The sequence below is a fragment of the Akebia trifoliata genome, chromosome 6 (genome assembly GCF_017979445.1).
Source record: "Akebia trifoliata isolate Shusen 1 chromosome 6, ASM1797944v1, whole genome shotgun sequence".
NCBI classification, from domain to species: domain Eukaryota; kingdom Viridiplantae; phylum Streptophyta; class Magnoliopsida; order Ranunculales; family Lardizabalaceae; genus Akebia; species Akebia trifoliata.
In genome coordinates, this window is record NC_141380.1 from 5798550 (window position 1) to 5824615 (window position 26066).

The 26066-nt window shown below is 34.7% G+C and overlaps 2 protein-coding genes and 2 long non-coding RNA genes across 11 annotated transcripts; 2 read left to right on the forward strand and 2 right to left on the reverse strand.

Moving 5' to 3' along the window:
- Positions 1-2613: 2613 nt before the first annotated feature.
- LOC147399866 (two-component response regulator-like PRR37) lies at positions 2614-12571 on the forward strand. The gene is made up of 9 exons (XM_086445414.1): positions 2614-2844; positions 3218-3810; positions 4890-5051; positions 5252-5385; positions 5723-5884; positions 9555-9729; positions 9828-10281; positions 10374-11139; positions 12166-12571. The coding sequence occupies exons 2-9, from the start codon at positions 3465-3467 to the stop codon at positions 12268-12270; spliced, it is 2304 nt and encodes a 767-aa protein (XP_086301540.1). The 5' UTR covers positions 2614-2844; positions 3218-3464; the 3' UTR covers positions 12271-12571.
- Positions 7139-7829, reverse strand: LOC147399867 (uncharacterized). Its single transcript, XR_015179137.1, has 2 exons — positions 7683-7829; positions 7139-7589 (listed from the first exon to the last, which is right to left on the reverse strand). It is a non-coding gene; the product is annotated as an uncharacterized LOC147399867 (long non-coding RNA).
- Positions 7864-13988, reverse strand: LOC147399868 (uncharacterized). The gene is made up of 3 exons (XR_015179136.1): positions 13875-13988; positions 13526-13703; positions 7864-7995 (listed from the first exon to the last, which is right to left on the reverse strand). It is a non-coding gene; the product is annotated as an uncharacterized LOC147399868 (long non-coding RNA).
- Positions 13989-20440: 6452 nt separating this feature from the next.
- On the forward strand, positions 20441-25859 carry LOC147399869 (WRKY transcription factor 44-like). 8 transcript variants are annotated; one of them, XM_086445418.1, is made up of 6 exons: positions 20441-20580; positions 22952-23366; positions 23458-23589; positions 23774-24504; positions 24614-24772; positions 25372-25859. In XM_086445418.1, the coding sequence occupies exons 2-6, from the start codon at positions 23148-23150 to the stop codon at positions 25568-25570; spliced, it is 1440 nt and encodes a 479-aa protein (XP_086301544.1). In that variant the 5' UTR covers positions 20441-20580; positions 22952-23147; the 3' UTR covers positions 25571-25859. The 8 variants fall into 8 exon arrangements, with proteins under 8 accessions (XP_086301544.1, XP_086301543.1, XP_086301541.1 ...); XM_086445417.1 differs by having other exon boundaries at positions 20444-20588; XM_086445415.1 differs by lacking the exon at positions 20441-20580 and adding an exon at positions 20595-20740.
- Positions 25860-26066: the final 207 nt, after the last annotated feature.

The following is a 26066-nucleotide window of genomic DNA, read 5'->3' on the forward strand; positions in this document are numbered from 1 at the left end:
AGAAGGTATCAACACTATCAACATGACCCGTTATCTTGGATGATATATGGTGTATTTAGTTTGGACCGTTCTATTTGCACACACCGTTTATGTTGAGTGACCCCACTTACCAATATGCTTCCCACCACCCCAATGTGATTCAATGGGTGTAGCGAGCACAAATGGTAGGTGCAAATAGCCGAGCCAGTTAAATTTTACAGATCAGTGAATAAGTAATTATCAAAAGACTTAAATACCCTCACATTAAATTTATTCGTGAATCAATGCCTTTTAAATTTATTGAAATACCCTCATTGTTACTTTATTCGTGAATCAGAAAAATTAGTTGAGTGTTCATGACCTCACATAGATTGCCAAGTTGGCAAACAAATACGTCAATTTCTAAAGTTATTTAGGTCATATTATATTTTTAAAAAATGGTAATGGGGCACATGGATTGCCATGTTGGCAAAATAATAGGTCAACTAGAGGGTCATTTAGATCAAATCGTTAAAAAATGAACTGTTGTCATCTTAATCAAAGACAATGAAAATCTAACATTTTTATTATTTTGAAAATTTTAAAATCTTGAAATATATAAAATTATGGCATTTGATCATCTTTTTGGTTGCCTCAAATATATGTAGTTGGGAAATCTCTCCCCCTACCCTTAAAAAGATCCAGTTGACTCGTCTTGAGGCAATTAGTATGGTACAAGTCAAACTATTAGAAATAATTATATTATTTACATATTTAAATTTTTATTTAAGATAATAATCATTAATTTTCAACTACAAACAAAATTCTCACAAAAAATCAGTTTATTCCAAAACTTTTAACTCATATAAGACAAAATAATTCGGTTATGGTGTGGTTGCCCTTATTAATTTTTCGGGGTGCTTTTATAATTGCCTTTTCCACTAAGTTAGTTGGCATACAACCATCCTGTGCCAGACAACTACAGTAATATTTTTTTTAACATAAACTAAGTTTTTGTTTAAACAAAATGTAATTAAAACACAAAGATGGTAGTGTAGGCTAACGTGACTACCTAGTAAGATTTCAAATCTTACCAAGGGTTGTTGGGCCTCTTTGAATCACCACATTGGCATTCCAACACCACAAAACTCTAGATTTTATGGGAAAACTCTGATAAAAAAAAAAAAATTAACCAAAAAATTGATCTTTTTAGACTGATCAATGGTGTTGAAAATAGTCTACTACCGACCTTCCAAATTTAAAATTAAAATTTTTTTGAAAAATTTTCTTTTCAATGTTTTTAGAATTCTGTTATGTACAACCATGTGGCATCGAATCATGTTTTTGGATGCCACAAGATGATGGGGTTAGGAAATTTCCTTACTAACTGAGTAAGAAAATTTCCTTTTCATAACATATTCATTTTCTCCAACTTTTTTTTTTTTTTTTTGAACTTAACATCCTTTGCATGCTATAATTTCATGGTTGCATCAGATTTAATAAATAATTTTTAAAAAGGCATAAAATGGGAATAGATAATGGATTTTCAAATTTTAAATTAAAATCCTAGGTGAAAAATAATTTAAAAAAAAAATATGTAAAAACTTGAAATTTTCAACCATGATCATGATTTTGAGATTATCTTTGCTTAGAATGAGACAGTGAATTGATCTTAACTCTTCTATATTATGTGATTCATGCAAAGAATGATGGATAATGATCGATTTTCTCAAGGATTTTAGTATTTATCAAAATGAGATGTTGAAGATGATAAAAGGCTTTCTAAAATATAAAATTCAAGACTTTCAATCTTATATCCTAAATCTGACATCCCATATCAATTTTGATATTAGAGATATTGCTTATTTTACTAGATTTTAATTGTGAGGGTATTTTAGTCTTTTGACAATTCATTATCCTCCCAAACGTGGACATGACTTAATTAAAAGAATATTTCAGCCTTTTGACGAGTAATTATTCTCTCAAAGAGTGATTTGTTGTTAGTCTCACGTTAAGGATGGCAGTCAAAAGATCTAAGTCATCAATTTGAAAATGTGGGGGGTATCACTAATATTCATCAAAAGATAGGGGTATGTCAAAATCATGAAAAAAAAAAAAGGGGTAATTCGGTCTTTCCCTCTTCGAATACCAAGATGAATCGGGCGAGTCATCTCGGGCTTAGACGATTGAATCGGGCGAGTCATCTCGGTTTTGGACGATATTTAAAACCAAGTAGATATGTATGAAAACAAAAAGATCTTGAAGGGCAATTTTGTCATTAAAAAGATTTATCACCGTTAAGACCACCGTTAGTTTTCTCAACAGCCCGTACTTGGACCAGCTGACGTAACCAAAAAGACATCGTTATCCGCGTTAGGGTTTGTGAGGCAAGGCATCCGCTACGAGACCTATTATCGATTATGCGTAGTGCCACGTGGCGGAGACACGATTTGCAGGATCAATGGAGATGCTGTGAAAACACGCGTGCTTCCCGCTTTAGATTTTGTCCAACTTTGACGATTTATGACTCCGATTTTGTCCACGTCAGAGAACCATTCATCCCATGTGGCACTTGAGGACGCTTAAGACCGCCATTTGTTCCACGTCAGCAACGCTTGGTTAATCTAATATCTTTTCAAGGTCGTGGATATCTCTCTCTCACTTTAGCTTCATTGCATCCAGACCAATCAAGCTCTTCTGCAACATTAAAATATCGGAAGAAAAAACCCTAGAAATATCTATACTCCTCATTTTCTTTCTCTCGATCTACAAATCATGCTTGAAAACTCTTGAAATTTTCCGATTTACGGATTTAAGGTGGATTTTTGTGCTATTTTTTATTGCTCGATCATGGCCGCTTTACTGTCCATTAATGGAGATTTGAAGGTATATCTGTTCGATAAAATCGCTTATTTTATATCGAAAATCTTCCAGAAGATTGAGATTGAGTAGATCTCCTTTATAATTATTTTTTCTATATTTTTATGTGGATTAATGAAAATCTTTTCATTTCTGGATATTTTTCCCCTTTAATTGAAACCTGCAATTTTATGTAGAGTTGAAAGTTCCGAAATTGTTGTTCTGTAAACGATTCTTAAGAAAATCTGGTTTTTTCCTAGATAAATTATTCTAGATCTATGTTCTCAATTTGTTGTTCTTTTTAGTCGCACTATTTGAGTTGATTTAGGTTTTTAAAATATGCTAGTTTTTCAGATATCTAGCTCTGATCTAACAGGTTGTTTTTTTTTTTTTTTTACAGATTAAGATCTTTGGAGTCTGATTCGAGTTGATTTATATTCGTTTCTCTCTGGATCTGCTCTATGCGTGACTATTTATCTCGCTGATTTGCTTGTTTTTAAGAATCTGTAGTTAGGTTGAAGAGTTTGAGTTTGCAGACGGTGATTTGTCGAAGATTACGGAATGTGCAAGATCTCTTGTGGTGTGGTGGGTTTCTTACCAGTTCAGTCCATTGCTTTACTCATAATCGGTCTTTTTGAATCTGGTTGATGAGGAGTGTTCCAGTGAATACTAGTGGTACTGGGAATAGAGGATTGGCGGAACGAAATTATCTCATGAGGTATGAACACAAGGAAGTTAGAGATGGAGTTGTGGGTGAAGGGCAAGGTCTTTCAGAGGAAGATGAGTCGAGGATTAATGAGGTTGCCAAAGATGTAAATGAGGGACCTGAGGGGGCTGTTCGGGCCCAGGCTGGACTGCAGCCGCTGAGTCAAGGACCGGAGGTTCATTGGGAGAGGTTTCTACCTCTTAGATCGCTGAAGGTTCTATTGGTGGAAAATGATGACTCAACACGCCAAATAGTTAGTGCGTTGCTTCGCAATTGTAGTTATGAAGGTTTGTAGTAGACTCTTCATGTGTATAATGCTTGTTGATGCTTAGAAATTTGAAATCGACACATTTATATTTAATAATTATCACAGAAAAAAGAGATGCATATTCTTCTTCACAAGTAGATGAGTTGATGATTTTGCATTATTTTCTAGTTACTTGGAGTTTATTTTATATCCTGTTAGGGTTAGGGCTTTATATTCTTTGATCTTCATAAATTCAACTCATTTCCTGGTTTGGAAGTAGTATTTCTTTCTGTTAGACATTGTGTTTATTTTTTTAGTTATAATTTATATTTGGATGGAATTATTTGTGCATTCATCTTGATCTGTCTACATGGCACCTATTGTTGCGTGTATTGGACAATTGTTTTTATCTCGTAGAAAATGAGATGGACTTTCTTTTCACCTATTGTAGTTTTTTCATAGCTTACTATATTTTGATCATTTGATATTATATTATTTTTCTTAATTTTTATTTAACATTGTTATTTTCAATGTACCAGAAAATTTGTGAATCCTCAGTTGTTATTCTAATTCTCATTTTTTTTCCTTCCATTGGTGACCATAGTGTCAATCCACCATGGAGACAAAGATTAAGAAATAAAAATCAAAAAAATAAATAAATCAGATTTTGGGTGTATATATATAGTATCATCTGCTAGGACACGATGATTTTGTATGTGGATAGTCTCCAGATGATGTGGCATTAGTGCATGCCCCACGCATGTGAGCACACGTAAATGTCCTGTGTGTAGCATTGAGGTGGGTCTTAACATGGTGCTTCAGTATGGGCTTTATCATCAGCATTTCTTGGAATGAGAAATCTATAATGATGGGAACCTTAGTAAAATTATTTTAACTTTAGATATAGCATCTTTGAGCTGTATGCTACTTTATACTATTTTGTCCAAGCTAAAAAATCTATCCGTATCTTAGAACTTTTCAGAATCTTAATATGTTTTCTTGTTACGCGTGGTAGCTTCTACAGTGCAAAATCATTATCTGTTGAATGTGTGCAACACATGTAGTTTGTTATTTAGTTTCTACACTATTGTATCTTTACTTATAATTGGTCCTTGGCAGTAACTGCTGTTGCAAATGGTCTACAAGCTTGGAAAATCCTAGTAGATCTGACCAATCAAATTGATCTAATCTTAACTGAGGTATTCATGCCCGGTTTATCCGGCGTTGGTCTTCTATGCAAGGTTATGAACCACAAAACTTGCAAGAATATTCCTGTGATCAGTGAGTATTTTTCTTATATCTCTTTCATTACCCTTTCTATTGTGAAAGTAAGGCTCTCTTTTCTTTTCTTTTCTTTTTTTTCCTTTTCTTTTTCTTTTTCTTTTCTTTTTTTGAAAAATGAATAAGTAAGGCTCTTTTACTCATGCTGTTTTGCAACGTTGATAGTTTTAACCGCTACACCTGATGAGTTTTATGTGCAGTGATGTCATCCCATGATGCTATGGGTATTGTCTTTAAGTGTTTGTCAAAGGGTGCTGTTGACTTTCTAGTGAAGCCTATTCGAAAGAATGAGCTTAAAAACCTTTGGCAGCATGTTTGGAGGAGATGTCACAGCGTGAGTTGCTAATTCTTTTCACTGCAGATACAGGATATATCATGGACCAATTGTCAACTTCCGCCCTTTGGAATATCACTATAGGCTTAGACATATGAATGGGCTTCACTTAAATATACTCTTCATATGTACTAAAACACTGTTTTCACTTATAAGATTGATATTACATCTATATAGTACCTGATTTTAGTTAAGGATATTTGTGTAGTTTATTTAGTGTTGCTATTTATCTTACCATCGTTCGCCATTTCCCTTGGCTATTTACTTCATTTTGGGACCACAACTGATGTTGTTTTCAGGTCTTAAAGCTTGCATTAATTTCTCATTATTTTCTCAGTCTAGTGGTAGTGGCAGTGAAAGTGGTATCCGGAGTAAAAAATATGCAAAATCAAAGAGTGTGGACGAATCTGACAACAATACTGGCAGCAATGATGGGGATGATAATACGAGCATTGGTTTGAATGTCAGGGATGGAAGTGATAATGGAAGTGGCACTCAGGTATGAGCATTGCAAATTCTTTTTGAATGACAACTGTTTTTTTTGTTTTTTTTTTTTAAGTTTAATTTAAACCTTTTAGCTGATCTTTACCATTCAGTTGTGGAAGTGTGATATTGACCAGAAGGGTTTATGATCCATTAGCAAACTCTTTTTTTTAATCTTGTTTGGTGGTTGCTCTCAGTTCTCTAGTGTTGATGTAACTTAAAAACCTCAGGGGGAACTTTATTCTTTTGGGGGAAGCTTTTTAAGGAATTTCAGGGGATCTTGTTTGAGGATTTTCTTGTAAGATGGGAGAGGGTTCGTAACCTTGTGGGGGATGAGGGAGCCTTGTTTTGGTTTTTCCGTTTGCGTTTTCTTTTTTGCTCTTTGTTCTCTTGGTTGGTCATCTCGACCACCTTTCTTTCTTTAATAACTTTTTTATCCCTGACTATCAAAAAAAAGTTTACTTCTGTTTCCCATAGAACTTGAACGGGATGGTTGAAATAAAGGTTTGCTATGTGGCAGGCACATCCCAAATAAATAAGAAGGAAAGTTTCATTAGATGGCAGTAAGACCTACGCTGCTAGTGTTGGGCGATCAAAAAGCACATTAATAGATTGAGTGTAGAAGAGATGGATGTGGTGGAAAGATAAAATTAGAACTAAAAACATTTGGGAAAATATAGTAGCCTTAATAGGGGGATAAACTTAAAGAACATGGATCAACGTAATCAAAGCGTAGATGACACTTGAAACAGAAGACATGACTTTAGATAGAATTGAATGAAGGAACATTATTCATTCAGCCAACCCCAAGTTTTTGGGATGAGATGATGATGATAATGATGACATGTATTCTATTATTGCATCACTTGCTCTCAATTTTCAAGTGTTGTCATAGTTTTTGTTTTTGTTTTTACCAGTAGGGAACATAGTTTCTCTCGGCAATATTATTTTTTAATAGATAAAAGCAATTTTTATTAATGTGGTCGAGTTGACCAACAAAGGAGGTACAACCTATGTTACCTGATTCGTGGGTTCGTTCAGTTCGAATTCGTGGTTTGCCAGTCAAGAATGAACCCGATACGTAGGGGTAGACAGAGATGGGGTATTTGAAGGTTGAAGTGATGAATAGGGTAAAAAAAAATGAAGATGGTATATATATTTTGGAATCAAAAAATCAAATTTTTTTTATTTACAAATTGAAGATGAAAGTTTTTGTTCATTTCCTATTAGTCTATCAATAAAGACAATGGTCAAAGAGGTATGCTATCAATTTGAAAAGTTAGGGGATATCTTTAATATTATCAATATGTTGAGGGGATGTAAAACAATTAACATGGCGTCAAAGAAAGATACTCAAATCCATTCAACTCACGTGTATTGTGCACAGCCCACATTACACATCACTAGAGTTAAGTACTTTACTTTTAGTCAGCTTAGCACAGTTCTAACATAAAAACAAGGTTCGCTATATATCACGAACCAAGGGCAAACTGTACCACGAACTGTTTCGCGGTTCAGCATCTTTCTAGCGAATTAGGTAACCCTGGGTACAACCAATCTAATACTACTTAAATGGGAGATAATGAACAAATCCAATCCCACCTTCCCACAAAGTCCTCAAAGAAAATTCCCCCAAACTCCTGCAAAAGTTTACACTTCATAGACTGAATTCTCCTCCTCGAAAATCCATTGGTTTCTGTCCATCCAAATGCCCCGAAACACTGCGAATAGAGAATATACCACAAACTTTTTAGCCAAGATGAAGTTTGAACCCAGAGCTACCCTCACTAACTTAGGGAAACAACATATGATACCAAATAACTCTTAAAAAGTAGCCCCATCCCTCGTGAGCGAACAAGCAATGCAAGAGAAGATGTCTCCCACTGACTCCCCATTTCCCTTGCACATATAACTAAAGTTGGGCATGCAAAAAACCTTTACATAGCAAATTCGTCGTTTGAAGCCTCTCCACTGCAGCCCACATGTAACTCGGTACAAGAAGGCGATCACCGAAGTAAGCAATCCGTGGCTCGATGAAGGCCTACTGTCGCCTCAATGTGCCTGTTAGGGTCCTTGACGGTATTTTCGGTCCCCACACTACATGACCCAGGAAGTCCCTACAATCCCCTGAATGCAATGACTCATAAAAAAGCTCACAGAAAATATCTCATTCGTAGTCTCTCCTCTCTCGGCAATATTTTAATCATGCACGTAGGACATAATATTAAAAAAATAACACTGATGCATAAACTAGAAGATAAATGTTGAATATAGTGATAGTATTCTTATTCCAAACAAAATCGGGATTTTTTTCAACCTAGTTCAAGTAGCTGAAAAGAAACAAAGTTGGGAAGAGACAAGACTAAAACCAGTAAAATTTGTAGTTGGACTGTCTGGGTACTAGAGTAAGCTGGTCTGAAAGTAATAACGGTGATTGTCACACCTATTTGTTTTTAAGTCCATCTTTTGTGAAACTAGTTTATGTATTTTTACAGCCTTGCAAAAGTGTAGTGTACTGAGTATTGATAATATTGTGCAGTGATATGAGAGTCAACTTTGATGATCTCTAACATATAACCTTAATTTCATAATATAACTAAATGATGTTTCTTGATATTACTTGGCCTGATTTGGCAACTAATAGATAGGTAATGCTCATGGGAAAGATATTATATGGTGGTGATTCTCCCTCTCTAATCATTGTCATGTATGCCCTATCTCAAATATTGGTTCAGCAACATTAATCCTATTTCACCACTCACTTTTAACTAGAGCTATACCTTCTATCAAACAGGTTTCTTTATATTTTTCTGACTACCTTCCTACAATTTTTATTTTTATTTTTTTAAATCTAGAAAATCCTCTGCATTCCTTACTAATTTTAGACCATAAAAAACAAGAGCTTCCTCTCCCTTGGTGATTTTTCTATTCCTTTCACACCAAAGAACGTATAAGACTGCGAAAGGGAGGAAGTCTGCAAATCAGGTGTTCTTTGGAACTGAGGCATTGATAGAGTTGGGTAACAAACTAAACTATAGAATTAGGCATAATTAAAGTTGCAACAGCCTCCATCTCCCAGTCATTGAAGTCGCCTCTTTTAAAGCTCAGATCCCATGCCGGCTCCCTATCCATCCTTATTATGAAGGAAGAAATAGTATGGCCTTTCTTCACAGACATCTCGAGGAGACCCGTAAACTGTTCCATTAGAGAGGTGAATGAGGCGAATTCCCACACCAACAGTCCTCCCAAAATCGGACCATGTTCCACCTTCCGATACTGAATTGACCGCTTTTTTGGAACACAGATAGACCCCTGTCCACTCCAAACCTCTAAAGCCACATCTCTAACAGAGCTAAATTCATTAACTTCAACCTTCTAACACCAAGACCGCCATTTCTCTTAGGGAAGCTTACACCTTTTCAACTCACCAGATGAAACTTCCTCCTTCCATCTTTATCATGCCAGAGAAACTTATGAAATAATCTATCAAGCTTTACCCTCCATGCTTCTAGGATAACGTCCAAGGAGAGGAAATAATTAGGGATACTTGCCAACTAATTTGGTTTGATTCTTGCACTGTTAGTTACATTCATGTCAGAACCTTGGATTTTTTTTAAACAAAACCATTACGAAAACCAAGATTCCTGATGTTGATAGACACTGAATATACTTATATTCTTTTCCAGAGCTCCTGGACTAAACGTGCGGTAGAAGTTGACAGCCCCCAACCACTATTGCCATGGGATCAATTAGCCGATCCCCCCAGTAGCACCTGTGCCTTGGTTACCCATCCAAATTCCGAATCATTGGGCAACAAGTGGGCTCATATCGCTGCAAAGAAAGAGTGCCAAGAACAGGATGGTATGCTTTAAAAGTATTTCTCTGCATTGCTCTGTTCACTGCAATTTATAGTTAAATTTTTTACCATACATCTTTCTGCTTTGTATCTGATTCTTCAGACAATGTTGCAATGGGCAAGGATTTGAAGATAGGAGCACCTAGAAATCCAGATTTAGAACATGAATATCCATGCGAAAAGGTTTGTACCAACCTAATAGGCGCAAAGCAAGATAAATTGCCTGAATTGGACCCTGAGAAAGATAATGAGAAATTAGATAACGAACTTCTGGAACTCAACATTGACAAGCCTATTGGTGAGCTGAGGGCCCAAGAAACTGACTGCACAGGTTTGAACACAATTAGCTCTAACCCCCAGGTAGAAAGCAGAGACTCTGAGACTTTTAACGGTCCCTCTGAGATCCCAGAAATTAAAGATAAGGCCACTTCAGATGCTAAAGAACTACCATCCCTTGAGCTGAGTTTAAAGAGACTCAGAGGAATCGGAGATGTTGGCACCATTACTCATGATGAACGTAATGTTTTGAGACATTCAGACCTCTCAGCCTTCTCAAGGTAGGAAGGAAATTTTTAGTACTCCCATTTATTATCTACTTTGTCGACAAGCCTCTGTGTTTGACATTTGAATATTGTCTGTTACTGTGCAGGTATAACAGTGCCTCCACTGCTAACCAGGCTCCAACTGGAAATGTTGGAAGCTGTTCGCCACTTGGCAATAGTTCAGATGCAATGAAGACAGAATCAATGTACAATCAGCGGTCCAATGGAAGTAGCAATAACAATGATGTGGGCTCCACCACTAAAAATGTCTTTACCAAACCAGCAGCTTTGAATGAGAAATCATCATCCACATCAGCAGAAAGATATCTGCACCCCTCTGCCTTCCAAACAGTGCAGAACAGCCATACATGTCCACCTCAGCAAGTCATGCCCCAGAAAGCTGAAGATGCAGTAGTTAACACCGTGGTAGAACAACCAGGAAGTGCAAAACAGCAGGTCCAAGTTCAGCACCACCATCATCACCATCACCACTACCACCACCATGTCCACAACATGAAGAAACAGCAGACAATACCAGACCAAGATGACTTGTCATTGAACATGGGAACAACTGGCCTTCAATGTGGGTCATCCAACGTGTTCGGTGGGTCCAATGAAGGTAATACTGGAAACTACAGCTTGAATGGGAGTGGTTCAGGGAGTAACCATGGGAGTAACAAGCCGAATGGAAGCAACATAGACATGAAAGCTGGTGGAATGAACATTGAAAGTGGAGATGGGGTAGCTGGAGAAAGCGGAATCGGTGGTGGGAGTGGTAGTGGGAGCGGAGTGGATCAAAGCCGGTTTGCACAGAGAGCAGCGGCCCTGACCAAATTTCGTCAGAAAAAGAAAGACAGATGCTTCGAAAAGAAGGTAACTGGCCTTCACTTGTGCATTTTTGTTTGTGCCAGCGGTACCACTAGTTGGTATCCATTTATGCTAAACTTGGTGGCATAGAGATTCATCTTTTTTTTTCTAATAAGCTAAATTCCTTCATAAGATAGTGAGGTCGGCTTAGGTCACCAACAAATCGAAAACAAAGTACAACAAGATTAGTCGGTTACAATACTCTGCAACCTCTTTTCCCAGTTACCTACAAAGTCTTCAAAAGACCCCCTCCCCCCTCCTAAATTCTCAAAACACTTTTGACCAAAAGAAAACAAAACCCAACACAGAGAGAATTGCTTCTTTAGTAGCCAGGGGCTTGTTCTCGAAAATATGTATATTGCACTCTTTCCAAAGCCCCCAACAAATCCATAGCCTTCTTTTTGCTCCTGGGAATGAGTATCTGAGGAAGAGCCACAACTCGAAAACCTCCCTAACTGATTTTGGCAAACAAGCCAACACACCAAACAAACTAAAGAAATGCGACCAAATCTCACAAGAGAAACAACAGTGAAGTAGAAGATGGTCAGCTGATTCTCCGCCTCTTAAGATAAAAGGCATGCATTATTCCCGCAAAATCCTCTCTGCATAAAAAAGTCTACTGTCTGAATTCTCCCTAAAGCTAATGTTCCACGCTGAGTAAGTTCAAAGAGATTTTTGACTATGCTAGCATTGTACAAAAAAAAAAACAAAAAAAGCACCTTTTCTATGGTACATACAAAACATGAAGTGGCATATTAAAAAAAAGAAGAAAACCCGGCCTGGATTTTAGAAATGGTTAACAATTGAATTTCTGTTGTTGTTCTTGGGAAATGTTATTTATCCTTTCATTTGGTAGGGGCAAAGTATGCTAAATCTTTTGTAAATTTTGGCCAAAATTGGGTTTTAGACCAAATTTTCCCCCCTATACCGTGTGATTACTTTTGGACATTGCTGCTATTGTTTATTCTCTTTTAGGATTCATTCTGGAAGTATTGGATGAAACTGTGTATTATTGGCATATTGGTTTTTCAGGTCCGTTATCAAAGTAGGAAGCGGCTTGCAGAGCAGCGACCTCGAGTTCGTGGGCAATTTGTGCGACAGAAGGTGTACGACACTAGCCAGGAAGGGGATTGCTAATCCTAGCCCTTGTGCCTTGTAGTGCTCGTGTAAATGAGATTAGCAAAGGGCAGTCAGTGTTGGGAAGTAAGTTTTTTTTAGATTTTGTTGTGTGATTATATTGTCTAAGGGGTGGACATTTTAGTGGGTATGTTGATGTGACAACATACCTTGAACTTATTTTATGGTTGTAGAACTTGATGACTACTGCTACTAGTATTACAAGGATGGTGGTCACCCGTGAAAGGGGTAACCTTCCTCCTTGTCTTAATAAGGTGTAATATGGTGTGCTTCTATTGTTTTTCAATCCTCCCTTTTCTCATGTGGTTTCTTTTGTTGATTGGTAAGCCTATTTTTAACAAGGTAACTCGATGCTGGAGGGAATCGAACCCAGGTCTATGGTTTTATTACTCATATAGCCTCATTTGCGACAAGGGTTTCCGCTGGTTGAGCTGTTGTTGTCTTCTTCTACACCTTACCCTAATTCTTGGTTTTTCACCTTTGTGCGGTAATCCCGTTAAGAGTTGGATTTCAGGTAGGGACGATATATATTAGGAGTAGATTCAGATTTGTTGTTGATGAGCAAACCCCTCTGCAAAGGACTTTTCTCTCTCCATCAACATGATCGTTGGGATTTGAGGACAGCTGATTTCCTAGAGATCAGTTCCTAGAGAAAATGCATTTCTCTTGGGATTCCTTGACATCCCAATGGTCGTGTTGATGAAGAGTGCTAGGCTGGCATTTTTGCCTTGCAAATCGATCTTTGAAGACCATAGTCACCAGGTCGGGGTTCTGGAATAATTTGGTAAGGGGAAATTTGGTAAAATTGGGAAAAATCAGAAAAAAAATCAAGCTAGGTTAGGGTGATTTTAGGGCAATGTAATCGTTCCTACTAGCGGGTGTTCTCATATAAAATCATGTTCCATATTAAACTATAATGATAAATAAAAAATTCTCGTGATATCATTGATACATTCATCCACAACAAGTAATCACAGATTTACAACGTATTAAAGTTTTATACTAATCAAAATATAAAAAAGACAACAATCATGTGTTCAAATTAGGATTCAGTAGCACATCAAATCAATGTCATTCTCATCTCCATCCTCATTATTTTACGTATTATTAATGATTTAATCACGAATTACATAAAAGTCCTATATTATTTAAAAAAATCATTATTCAATAATGAAAGAAAAAAATCATGATTTAATCACAATTTTTTCAATAAGTCAGAAACTTTGGTAATTATACTCAAGACAAATATTCAAACCTCCAAGGGGATTGGCCCACTTGTCTTGTGTTTCAAATTTGTGGATGGGTTTGCACTTCTAACCCACTTTTCTTTTTTTCAAAATTTGGTGGCCTCCTGACTTGTCAAGTTGCATGTTGGGAAACTTTAGTGGGGTCGGGGTATTAGGCTAGTCCATCTCAAAACCGTGTGCGAAACCCTGTGATATTTATAAAAAATTCAACAACAACAAAAAAAAATCAGAAATTTTACCTGTTCTACTCTAACCTATGAGGCATATTGCTAATAGTTTGAGACTATTTTACGTCCTCTTCAATGAGCCTTGGGATGGGCAATGCAAGGTTAATGATTCAGAGAGCAATGAAATTACGTCAAGCACTGGAAGGATACACTCCAGCAGTTTTGGTAGGTGGATCTAGACACGTATGCAGCATCTCTTCTAGTTGCAGATTTGCAGATTCAGATTAGCCAATTATTTTCAAATTATAAACGTTTTTTGGTGATGGGAAGTCTGTTTTGATTTTAATTATAAACGTTTTTCATGGGAAGCCACATAATTTTTTTTTACCTTATACCGTTTCCCAAGCCTAATATTTTGCAATTTTCGAAGGACAGTAGAAATTTTCGTTTCTAGAGAATTCTAGGACAAGTATATTAAAGGAAAAGTACTTAATGAACCCTACAATAGGGACTTCTTTCTAAATGCACCTTGATTTTTGTGGCCGATCTCTGACGTGACAAGTTACGGAACTATCGATTTGTATGGTTCTTGAACATGTCAATGTCGATTGAGTATGCCATGTGGGGTAGTCAGATTATCACGATTCAAAGTAGAAAGTAGCTAACAAGAAAATAATTTTGAGAGAAAGTGCTTTTTTTTTTTGCTTTTAAAAAAATTAAGATTTGTATTTTTTTAAAGAAATTTTTTAAAATGAATTAAATTTTTTTTTTTTTAACATTTTAACTTCAAAAGTAAAAAAAAATAAGTTTCTACGTGTCTATCTTTAATGCCCACTCACCCTTATCATACATTAAAATCAAATCATTGTGATCAACAACTCAAATTGTTAAAATCAACCATTTATATCATTGATCTTGACGATTTGAGAAATTGATCTCAACAATTGGAACAATGGTTGATCTCAACAATTTGTATTGTTGATCTTGACGATTGAATCATTCATCTCAATGATTGAAAAGTGGGTGAGAGTATTAAGAAGAAAAAATAGTTTACTAACTAAATTATCAAGAAACCACCCAAAAGTTATGAGTATTTAGAAAGAAACCCGTCCATCAAGATTCATTAAATAATTTTGCCAAAAATATATATTTTATTTTTGCTTTCTCTTTCTAGAACCAAAAAAATAATTGAAAAAATCACAGCAGATCATCCACCATCAAATGATCCAACGGCAATACACATTTTAAGGGAGTGTGGGACTCATTCAATCTTCAAAGGATCTTATGCCCTTTTCTGTCCTCTAAGATATGAAAAAGAGGGATTTAAACTCAATCAACATTTAGACACAATTTATCAATTATTGTATAAATGTGTGTTTGGTAACACTTCTGAAGTCTAAATGAAGATGGTCCACCTTTAAAATCTAGATTTTAGAAGTTTTATTTTCGCTTATTTTAATTCAGATTTCAAACTTTAGAACCAAAATTCAAAAGTTTTGAATCAACGATGGAGGGATGTTGGATGAAACTTCTAAAGTTTGATTTCTAGTTTCAGACTTTAGATGTTTCCAGGCTCTAGACTTCAGTCTTTAGAAGTATCACCAAACATAACATTAGTTTATAAGAATATTAATGGTGTTGGACACTATTAAAAATTATTGAACATTTTAAATATTTTTTATACACGTTTGACCTATGTTAAATAATTTGTCGAATCATTCCCTTCGAATAGGAGTTTTTTTTTTTTTTTTTCAATATTTCTTTTACATGTCTTCTTAAGTGAGGGATTAGGGTTTAAAATAGAGAAAAAAATTTCTCTGCTTTTATATGTAGTAGGTAAGAATCTCTTAGGACCAATCACAAAATTCTCCGAGTTTTTTTTTTTTTTAATAAAATTCTTTGAATTAGGGGTTAGTTGATTAAATCGACGGGTTTTCAGAGAGGTTGAAGATGATAGAATTTGGTAAGAAACTTGAAAAACATATTTTATATCATCTCTGAAATTTTGTCGAATTTTTTACGAAACTTTTTTGAATTTATATGAACTAAGCAAATTAAACCCTCATCGAATAATTATCAATCCAAACTTTGTTATTTGACTTAGGACTATAATTATTTTTAGAATTAATAGGGTGTTCAATGGCAAGATTAGAAGCTCTTATGCAAGTTTTTTGGAGATTTTAGATTTCTTATACCTTTGGTCCAAACAAAATATAGAGTTCGTGGGAACTTTGTTTGATGATTTTATTTTTAGATGGAACTCTTTATGTAACCACTAATGTTGTTTGCTCTTTTTCTTTGTTGTTTTCTTTGAGGCTTTCTCGACTTCCTTGTATTCTATTTTTTCTTTCTCCTTGAAATATATTATACTTTGCAAAAAAAAAAAAAAAAAATTATTTTTAGATTAGTAATTTGATATGGATCTCATTTGTGGAGTAGGCACCTTACCGAACTATATAAATTCTCAGTGTTACTCAAATGAGTCAACTCAAATGAATTGGATTTCGAGTGGCTCAAGTGCTCAATCTCGAAAGTTTGGTAGAACATACTTCCCTAGTCTTTTTTTGCAAAATATCTCATCAACTTGAGCGAGTTGGGTCAAGAACCTTACCAACCCTGTTGTGTGGTATGAAAAATTAATGTAAAATAACTTAAATACCCTTATCTTCAACCTCTAGCCAAATCATTGTCGTTGGATTCATATTTCTTGATCAAGATTTCATGAGTCGACGTACCCATCCCATTTTTATTTTTACTCCAACTTGTATAAATCAAAATTGACTTCTATTATCTTAAAAGTACATATTAAAATATGAGAACTTCTACTGGCACCCCAACTTTTACTTATTACATCTTAATTTCTTTAATTATTTATCACACTCTAATTAAAGATTAAAACACACTCTTCAAACATTACCAAGGTTTGACTCAAATTATATTTTCAACATTACAAAATATTATAGCATTTGTTCTAACAATTTCATTAGTTATTTACAATTATAATTAGGCCAAATAAAATCAACTCAAAAAAATAGAAATCTAAAAAATAAAATAAAATAAATGAGAGAGATCCTATTGGCACCCAACTTTCACTTATTTTTAATCATTCACTTATTTTCTTTATTTTTTTAATTGAGAAGTAATAAGTAAAAGTTGGAGTGCCTCTAAAATATATATATATATATATATATATATATATATATATAGGGAAATGTTCAGCAACAAACATTTTGACAAACATTTTTCAAAATATGGGTTAGAGGTTTTGGAATGGGCTGATTTTTGGTGAGGATGATCTCTACGGTGAGGAGATCATCATCACCAAAAATCAGCCCATTCCAAAACCTCTTACCCATCAAAAATGGCTTACAAAAAATGGACGGTCCACGATTTCCCAACTTGTAAACATGGGGTTAGAAGTTTTGGAATGGGCTGATTTTTGATGAGGATGATCTCCTCACCATAGAGATCATGCTCATCAAAAATCAGCCCATTCCAAAACCTCTAACCCATGTTTTGAAAAATGTTTTGCCAAAATGTTTGTTGCTGAAAGGGACCCATATATATATATATATATATATTTTTATAACAAGACCCACATATATATATATATATATATATATATATATATTTTTATAACTAGGTCTTGTTAAAGGCGCACGTTGAAATGCATTCAACACTATTTGAACTTTGAACGGTAGCTTGATTTCTTGGCACGTGCGGATCAAGTCCTGTTAAAATGCATTAAATACACCTTGACATATCCCAAGTACTGCCCTTAACAAAATCCTTAAATAATTAAGGGGTTTGATCCGCACGTGCCAAGACATCAAGCTACCATTCAACATTCAAACAGCGTTGAAAATTAGTTTCGGGGGTTGAAAGGTTGGGGAATCCACGTGCCTCTCTCTCTCACCCAAGCCAACCAGCCACCCACCATTAACCTAATTCTCAAATCCAGTTACACGACAAACCCTAACCCATACAGTTTAATTTCCAGATTTGGGCTCTCTCTTTCTTTCCCTACCTTTACCACCGACAATTATTTCACTTTCAAGTTTCAACTTTATTTGTTGTTCCACTTTTACCCTCTCTCTCTCTCTCTCTTTATTTTTTATTTTTTATTTTTTATGATTTTGATATACCCCTAGATGTATTGGTGAATATTTGAGATACCCTTTTATTTTAAATTGATGACATGTCACTTGACCTCGATCTTCTTTGCTCTATGATATATTAACTTAAAATGACTTAAATATCCTTTTCTTCAACCTCATGCCAAGAAAAAAAATTCTGCAAAAAATCAAATTACCATGTTACGCGTGTTTTTAAATAAAAAAAATTAAAATTTATCATACTTAGGCTTCAACCTAAAGATTTCATTTCCTTTAAATCTGAAGAATGTTTGTAATTCAACCTGATAGGGTGACTCAAAAAACTCAACTATGTGTACTTTGTAAGAATTGTATATTTTTTTCATACGAGATACATAACTGCACATCTCTGTAAAACATTGCAATTGTGTATCCCAAGGGAAAAAATTTATGATTCTTGAACTTGTTGCCAAGTCGGTGAGGTTGTTGAGTTACCTTGTCATGTTGAGTTACAAAATCAAAACTCCTAAAGAATATAGGACTTTTAGGAAAGTAGAAGAGGACTGGAAAAAAAATATTGTTAAAAAAAAAACATCATATTAAAAAAATTGAGCATAACAAAGATGATGATATTGAGATGGATCAGTGAAAAGATTATGAGAAATAAAATTTGAAATAAACACATTCGAGAAAAAAAAAAAAACAGAATAACTTCAACAAGTGATAAACTAAGAAAAAGTCTATTGAGATCACTTAGACACATTCAATAGAAGTTAATTACAAATCTATTTGAGAAAATATTCAAAATGAATGTTCTCAAAGAATGAGAGAAATATAATAATAAAAAATTATATGGAAACAATAAAAGCATATAGGAATTCGTTCATAATCAGGGTATTAAATTTCGATTTCAATGTCTATTTCGGTTAGTCTGGACATGAAAATATTTCAATATATGTGGAAATTAATACAATTTTTGGAAATGACAAAAATATTTTTGAAGAAATTTTAATTGACCCAGTAGGAAATGATAAAATAGGCATTAAAACACATGCATTGAGTCATCAAACTACAATAAACTACCATATGAAATGTGAAATTGAAGATCAACAATTGCCCCCAATTCTTTAAGAATTAAAAAGATCATTTTTGAGTTTTAATTTGTTTATTTGGAATTTGGGTTCTTTTCTTCTACTTAATTTCATATTAAATTTCATATTTTTTATTTCTTTTATAATTCAATTTTCTTTCTTCTCTTTTCTTTTTATTCCCTTCCATCATCTAGTTCGAGCAAGAATCAAAGGAATTAAATAGATTCATATAAAGTTCATATGTCATCCATATCAACACATATATGACTCTATGAAAGAAAATAATTCAACGCCACCATTCCTAAACAACTTGGAGTTGGGCCTTCTTTTCACATGTTTTGCTACATATTCACGCAAATATTGTGAGTCTAAAAGTGGAAATAAGAATAATAATGTCGTGGTAACTACATACAACTACTATGTAGGACACTGAAGTGAAGAAACTATTAAGTATTGCATTCATGTGTTATTATATTTCTTTTATTTTTTGAATGAGTATGAATAAATTGCTAATGTATCCAACTAATTCAAACAAGGTTGATTGTATACATGTTTAAATAAACGTACCAACATGCTTAGAATACATTAAAGTAAAATGAAACAGATAACTAACTGATCATAATTCATTTATACCAATGAAAAAATGTATATGCAATTTTTAACTAGTAAATATTATGTGTAATTTACAAGTTCTTTCTAAAACTAATCATAAGTTTTTTAATAAAAACAAACGAATATTTTGATCGAAATTTACTATTCATCAAAATATTTTCACCGAAATATTACATATTTACACTTAAAAAAACTTGAGAATTTCGATCAAAATTCATTATTCATAAAAATATTTCACAAAATGAATAGTGACTTTCATCAAAATATATTCAAAAAGAAATTGTCAATTAAATTTCATATCGGAACTTGTGAAAATAAAAATATTTCGATATATTTCATGGAAATATGTCAAAATTTAATACTATGCTCGTAATAACAAACGATGTTGCTTTGGATAAAGTGAAATGAAAGAGCATGATCGCTTAGTGAACCTAATATGTGGTATAAGGTTTTGTTGTTGACGTCTTTAGAAAGAAAGAAAAAAAATCAATCAAATATTACAAGTTTCACAGCCCCAAATGGCTTACAATTAAAGTAATACATAATACATAAAACATAAAGATTTAATAAATTTAATTAACTTTGGTGGACATTTATGTATTTTCATAAATTTTTGGACCATCTTCTGTGTCATCTTGTGGTAGAGATTTCTACAAAAGAAAAAGTGAAATTTCCACAACTTCTGAACCTCTTTGCCAGTTTTTGGAAGTACTTTTAAACAACATGACAAAGGTTCAAAAAAAATCAAAACTACTAGACAAATGAAACCCTCATTTTGACCATTTTACCCCTCTAAAGCTCCACAGTAAAAAGAATTTAGTCACCTCGAACAAAAGTCAAAGACATGCAGAGACTGTTGGTTGGAACAAAACTAAACAACCCCATAATATAAAACAAATATTAAAATAAAATAAAATAAAAAAGTAAACCCATATTTAAACTCTTAAATATGTTGTTAATTTTTATTTTATTTTTGGTTGGACGTTGTTTTTGAAGTTAATAGGAATCTCTCATTTTCTTTGCAAAATTCTAACTTACCCTCTTTTGTCCAATTTTCTGTTTTTTTGCTCAAAAAGATAACTGGTAACCCTACTTTCTTGTAAGCATGTATAGCTTTTATTCTTGTTCTTCTTTATCTTCTTCTTCTTCAACATTTGTTTATAGTTCATTTGGTTTGTTAATGCAGGAAGCCTTGAAAGATACAAGTCATTTGTAAATTTAGTTTTCATGAAAACCAACTGCTTTATTACAACAGTATGGTTAGTTCTTATATTCAGGTTGATTTTGGGTTCTAATGTTGGTATATTTTGTAATCTTGGATGGATTTTTTGAGGTTTTTTTTAAAGGGTAGTTTTAACTTAAAAGGGTAATTTTAGCTTAAATATGCTTCTGTATTCTGTATTGTGGCGTGTTTGATTTTTTTTTTCTTGTTTTTATTTCATATTATTATTATTATTATTATTATTTGAGTTATGGGTTCAGATTGTTAACTAAATCTGCTTAATTTTGCAGAAGTGGTTTTTATATTTTTTTAGTGAATTTCTTATTTGTTGAAGTAAACTTTGTTTGTTTACATTGTCTTTTTTTTCTTGTTTTTCTTGATTTGAGCTTTTGTACCCAAATTAATCGATGCGTGCAGTATTCTAGTAGTTTTTGAAGGCGGTTCTTGTGTGCAAATTAGGGCAATTACTAATTGCAATAGAGTGTACTTGATGTGCACTTTGATCTACTTTGTTTAGGTTTCGAAAGATTTTGTAACCTATGTTAGAGCTTGATCATAATAAGAAGGTTGATATCTGGTACCGGATAGGGACTTGAAATGATGGATTAAGTTGTCTACGTTCGAAAAGCCTAATAAAATTCAATTTCATAGTTGCGAGAAAGGACTATTTGATACACGTGGGCGCTTGTGATTTTGAAGGGAAGTTAGCAACGTTGTATATCCCCCAGAGTCCATGTCAGAATGGGTGAGGCATGATTGGGATGATTCAACAAAAATGTTGGAAAATTGCAGGAACCCTCTTTCCCTAATATGATAAATTTATTTGGTCAATATGTTTTCCCCCTATTTGACAGGTTTAACTGGGAAGGCGGGGTTTTGATCTTAGATCTGTGGTATTATCATGTCAAGACTTTACTACCTCACCATTTGCCACCTTCAATTGGTCAATGTGCTTGGAAAGGGATACAATTTGTGAGGTATAAAAAGGGCAGAATGTTGACTCGCAGAATGATTCAACAGGCCATATGCATAATTCCATATCATCACCCTAAGAAGGCCATGAATCCAACTAGTTGGCCCTTCTGTTCATGTTTATTATGTCGGTCATTTTAATTAGTATGACAGATTTTTCTCCTATGTAGTTATTTAGGTATGTTCAGAAAAGATGTTAGTTTGCGTCGGAATATAACATGTTATAGGGAAGGTTCACAATCTTTTACTTTCCAAGGAAAGAATGATCTTGTAGTATAGAATAGAAATCGAGGAAACATACATTTTGTTTGGTATGTAATGACTCTGGGCTTATACATGTCACACTACGATTGTTGTATATCCGAAGTGAAAGTTGCATCCAAAAGTATCTGTGTTGCTACATTACTTAGGTTAGACTTGAATCCTAATGACACTGTTATATGGATTGAAATGTTAGAGAGTGGCAATGTTTGACGAGTCAATAATTTCTTTAACATACCGTACAAATGTTGGAATGTGTACATTACTTTTGTGAATCTAAGAAGTGAAGAGAGGAGTCTCTGTGGTAGTTTAGTCAAAGGGGGCTTTGAGTTTTCTCATAATTTAGTTCAATTTATTTTCACTCTTTTTAAGTGTTGCTTACCAGTGTCATTGAAGTGAAGTCGGAAGGAAAATGTTAACTAACCAACTACTCCAAAAGACCGATCTGATGAAGAAGGGGAGAACTATGAATATAAGAGGGTCACAGGACTTAACTGGGGTATGACACACCCGAGAGTGGAGGAACCCCTCACCCATAAGGGTGGAAATATTCGAACCCGCGACCTATACGAACCTAGCGCTCTGATACCATGTTAACCAACCAACTACTCCAAAAGACCAATCCAATGGAGAAGGAAGAACTATGAATATAAGAGGGGTCACAGGGCTTAATTGGGGTATGACACACCTGAGAGTGGAAGAAAATATACACTCAACAGAAAAGAACTATAAAATATAGCAAATGCTTGCCAATGTTCCAATTTCAAAAAACTATTAAGTTAATCATTTTCTGTTTACTAATGAAATTAGAACAGCTTTCTAGAATTTATTTTATAGATTAATATATCTTTCTATAATATTTGTGCCATATATAGCAGTTGTGACATTTTTTATGGAGGGAGGGAGAATTTGAAACAATAGCGATTGCTGTTCGACCCAAAAAAATATTAAAGATAACATTCTACCGGCATTATGATTAGCTGAACTTTATTCCTTTTGTACCATCTTTTGGCAGTTTTGAACGGGTCGATTTGAGCTTTGGACTACTGTTTCTTGAGCCAGCAGAACCAGAAAAGACTTCCTTGGTGTAATTACAACATGTGTATCAAGAATAGTAGTAGTTGCAAGCTGATTGAATTTCCAAGGCAGAGTTTTAACAAAATCTCGTGAATTTAAAATCTTGAAGACTAGCTTTCATATATTCGTCGAAAATGGAAGTCCAAGAGACAGATAGGATGGTTATAGCTAAACCTGTTGCTTCAAGGCCTTCACTTTCAAACTTCAGATCATTTTCTGCGCTCCTTTCGGGTGCCATCAGTGCCACACCCCCGTGTGCATTTTCTGAAACAACTGTTTCTGCCGTTAGACCCAAGACAGTGAGATTCAAGCCGACAGTCAGTCGGTCTTCGATTGAAGCCATTTCATCGCTGGTGCTCTTTCAGTTTATGAGCTTTAGTGTTTTAGTGTCATTTCTTATCATAATAACTGATCCTTATTCGTTCTTGGTTTGCGACTTTTCAGGGTGAGATATCTGGAACAGAAGTTTGTTATTCGTCAGACAAGGTTGTGGTACCTGAAAGCAAGTCTACTGTGGTATATAAACCATTGGCAAAGCTTGTATCAAGTAAAACTGTTCATTTCTTGGCAAATCTGGTCAGTTTCTATATTTTTATAACACAATATGTTATATCTTCTTTTGTTATTTCCTAGATGTTTGATTGTCTAATATGTTTGTTGCTTTAGTTGACATAAAAATAGAAACTAAGTTCTTGATAATTTGTCGAGAGATTAAAGTTTGAAAAGAACTTTCTTTTTTTTTTATTTTTGTTTTCCCCAGGGAAACTTCGATATCACTAATCAACCAACCGCCGCAACACGGGTGCAGCCCCAGCTTACTTCAAATCTTCATCGAAAACTTCCACCACAAATGAAAACAAACCAAACAATTGAGTCCTTGAAGATGGCATCACAGAACATGGAAGAGAATCAGAGAGCACTATCATCCACAACTAGTGGGGATCAACCTTCTTACGATGGATATAATTGGAGAAAGTATGGGCAAAAGCAAGTGAAAGGAAGCGAGTACCCACGAAGTTACTACAAGTGCACGTATCCAAATTGTGCTGTGAAGAAGAAGGTTGAGAGATCACTTGATGGACAGATAGCTGAAATTGTCTACAAGGGTGAGCACAATCATTCGAAACCTCAGCTACTTGTCTACAAGGGTGAGCATAATCATTCGAAACCTCAGCTTCTCAAGCGACAGTGTTCAGGATCACAAGAGCAAGGATTTGTGTCTGATGTGATCAGTCAAGAATTGGGGAATCCATCAGGGAGTAACCGAGTTAATGAGAGGAAGGAAGGATTGAAAGGTAGAAAAGAGAATAAGAATGAAGTAGGATTGTCGGTAAATCCTTCCTATACGGGCAAAGCTCAAATCCCCAACTATCCTATGAGGACTTGTAATGGTGTAGGAACTCCTGATAATTCGGGTGGTCTTAGTGGAGATTGTGAGGAAGCAAGCAGGGGCGTCGGTGCAGATGATGATGAGCCCAAAATTAAGCGAAGGTAAGAGTTTAAATAGCCAGTTTGAGGAGACTGTAGTGTCTTAATTATGTAAAATATTAAGACATTATCGTCACCTAGTAATCTTAACTATATGCATTCTTTCCTTCAGGAAGAACGGTCACCAATCCAATGAAGTAGGTCTACTGGGGCAAGATGTACGAGGGCCTCATATTGTGGTGCAAAATTCTACAGATTCTGAGATTTTGGGGGATGGATTTCGTTGGCGAAAGTATGGGCAGAAGGTCGTGAAGGGAAATCCATACCCTAGGTTAGTACTTTCAACTTGTTCAAGATTTATATTCTATGTTTATTTCCCTTTCTTTTTTGTGAGTGTTGATACCACGACCTGGGTATAAAACCCATCTTCACCTAGTAATTACTAACCACTAACATGACTGTTGGGATGTTAGGGATTCCCAAGAGTTACGTAACCCTAGGCAAAAGTGTATTAATCTTTAGAAGATCAAAACTGATATCTAGGAATTCCTCAATCATGGGTTGAGGCTAGAAAAGTCCTTTAAAAAAATAAGGAATTTTTATTTATTTTTTAAATCATGTCATTCAGCCCATTTCAAGTACCACAAACAATTCAAGGGATGAATGATTGTGGGTATACATGCATGCCTTGAAATTTTCTTTTTCCCCAAACTTTCTGTTTTCATTTGGGTTCTTTTGGTGGGGTTGGGGTACAATTTTTTTTCCCTCATTGGTTGGTGCATATAGATTTCTTTTTGTTTTTAAGTGTTAAGGTGGGGGTCTTGATTCCAAGTCTGTAATATTATGAGATACTGACTTTATCACCTCGCCGAGGTGGTACCTTCAAAAGGGTCTTTGGAATAAGTCATGTAATATCTGTTGATGGTGTAGTGCTTGGTCTTGCAGAAGTTACTACAGATGCACCAATCTAAAGTGCAACGTGCGCAAGCATGTAGAAAGAGCATTAGATGATCCAAGAGCTTTTATCTCAACATACGAGGGAAAGCATAATCACGAAATGCCCACAAACCTCAATCTTGGTGCTTCTGACCCAGATTCAGTAACTCCTACTAACAAAGCGAAGCGATGATTTATACACTTAAAAGGACCTAAACCAGTAGTTAGACAGTAGAGACATCATCCAACAATCCATATCTAGAAGAAGAGTTTAAAGGGATCATGAAACCCCAGTTTTTCTACTCGGCATTGGCTTCGATCTAGTTGCATATGAAATGGGGATTGATTTAAGTCAGTCAAATTTCTATCATGATCAGTGTAATACTATTTTCGCAGGTTTCATATTTAGTGGTTCTTTTTTTATGAATATGGTAATTATGTGGATCATAGATTCATTAAATGGGAGAAAAGGGTTCTTTTTAGTTAATTTATTTGGGAAGCTTTGATGTTATAGCTATTGAATGCATGTTGTTATTGATACCTCTATTATTTGGATATATGAAGGCTCTTAGGTTTTTCTAATTTGTCATCTACATTTGTCTCATGGTAGTATTTCCTGCATCAATCCATTTTTCTCTTTCATGTTGCCATTAAAATGATCCACACTCCATCATAGTCGATGGAATCTT

What these genes read in the sequence shown, in the direction of transcription:
- LOC147399866 (XM_086445414.1), top strand. Translation starts at nt 3,465, where the DNA reads ATGAGGAGTGTTCCAGTGAATACTAGTGGTACTGGGAATAGAGGATTG. An exon ending in AGAGTGCCAAGAACAGGATG is followed by an intron (nt 9,730 to 9,827) that starts GTATGCTTTAAA and finishes CTGATTCTTCAG; the next exon opens with ACAATGTTGCAATGGGCAAG. An exon ending in ACAGATGCTTCGAAAAGAAG is followed by an intron (nt 11,140 to 12,165) that starts GTAACTGGCCTT and finishes TTGGTTTTTCAG; the next exon opens with GTCCGTTATCAAAGTAGGAA.
- LOC147399869 (XM_086445418.1), top strand. Translation starts at nt 23,148, where the DNA reads ATGGAAGTCCAAGAGACAGATAGGATGGTTATAGCTAAACCTGTTGCT. An exon ending in TTGAAGCCATTTCATCGCTG is followed by an intron (nt 23,367 to 23,457) that starts GTGCTCTTTCAG and finishes GCGACTTTTCAG; the next exon opens with GGTGAGATATCTGGAACAGA. An exon ending in TTCATTTCTTGGCAAATCTG is followed by an intron (nt 23,590 to 23,773) that starts GTCAGTTTCTAT and finishes TGTTTTCCCCAG; the next exon opens with GGAAACTTCGATATCACTAA.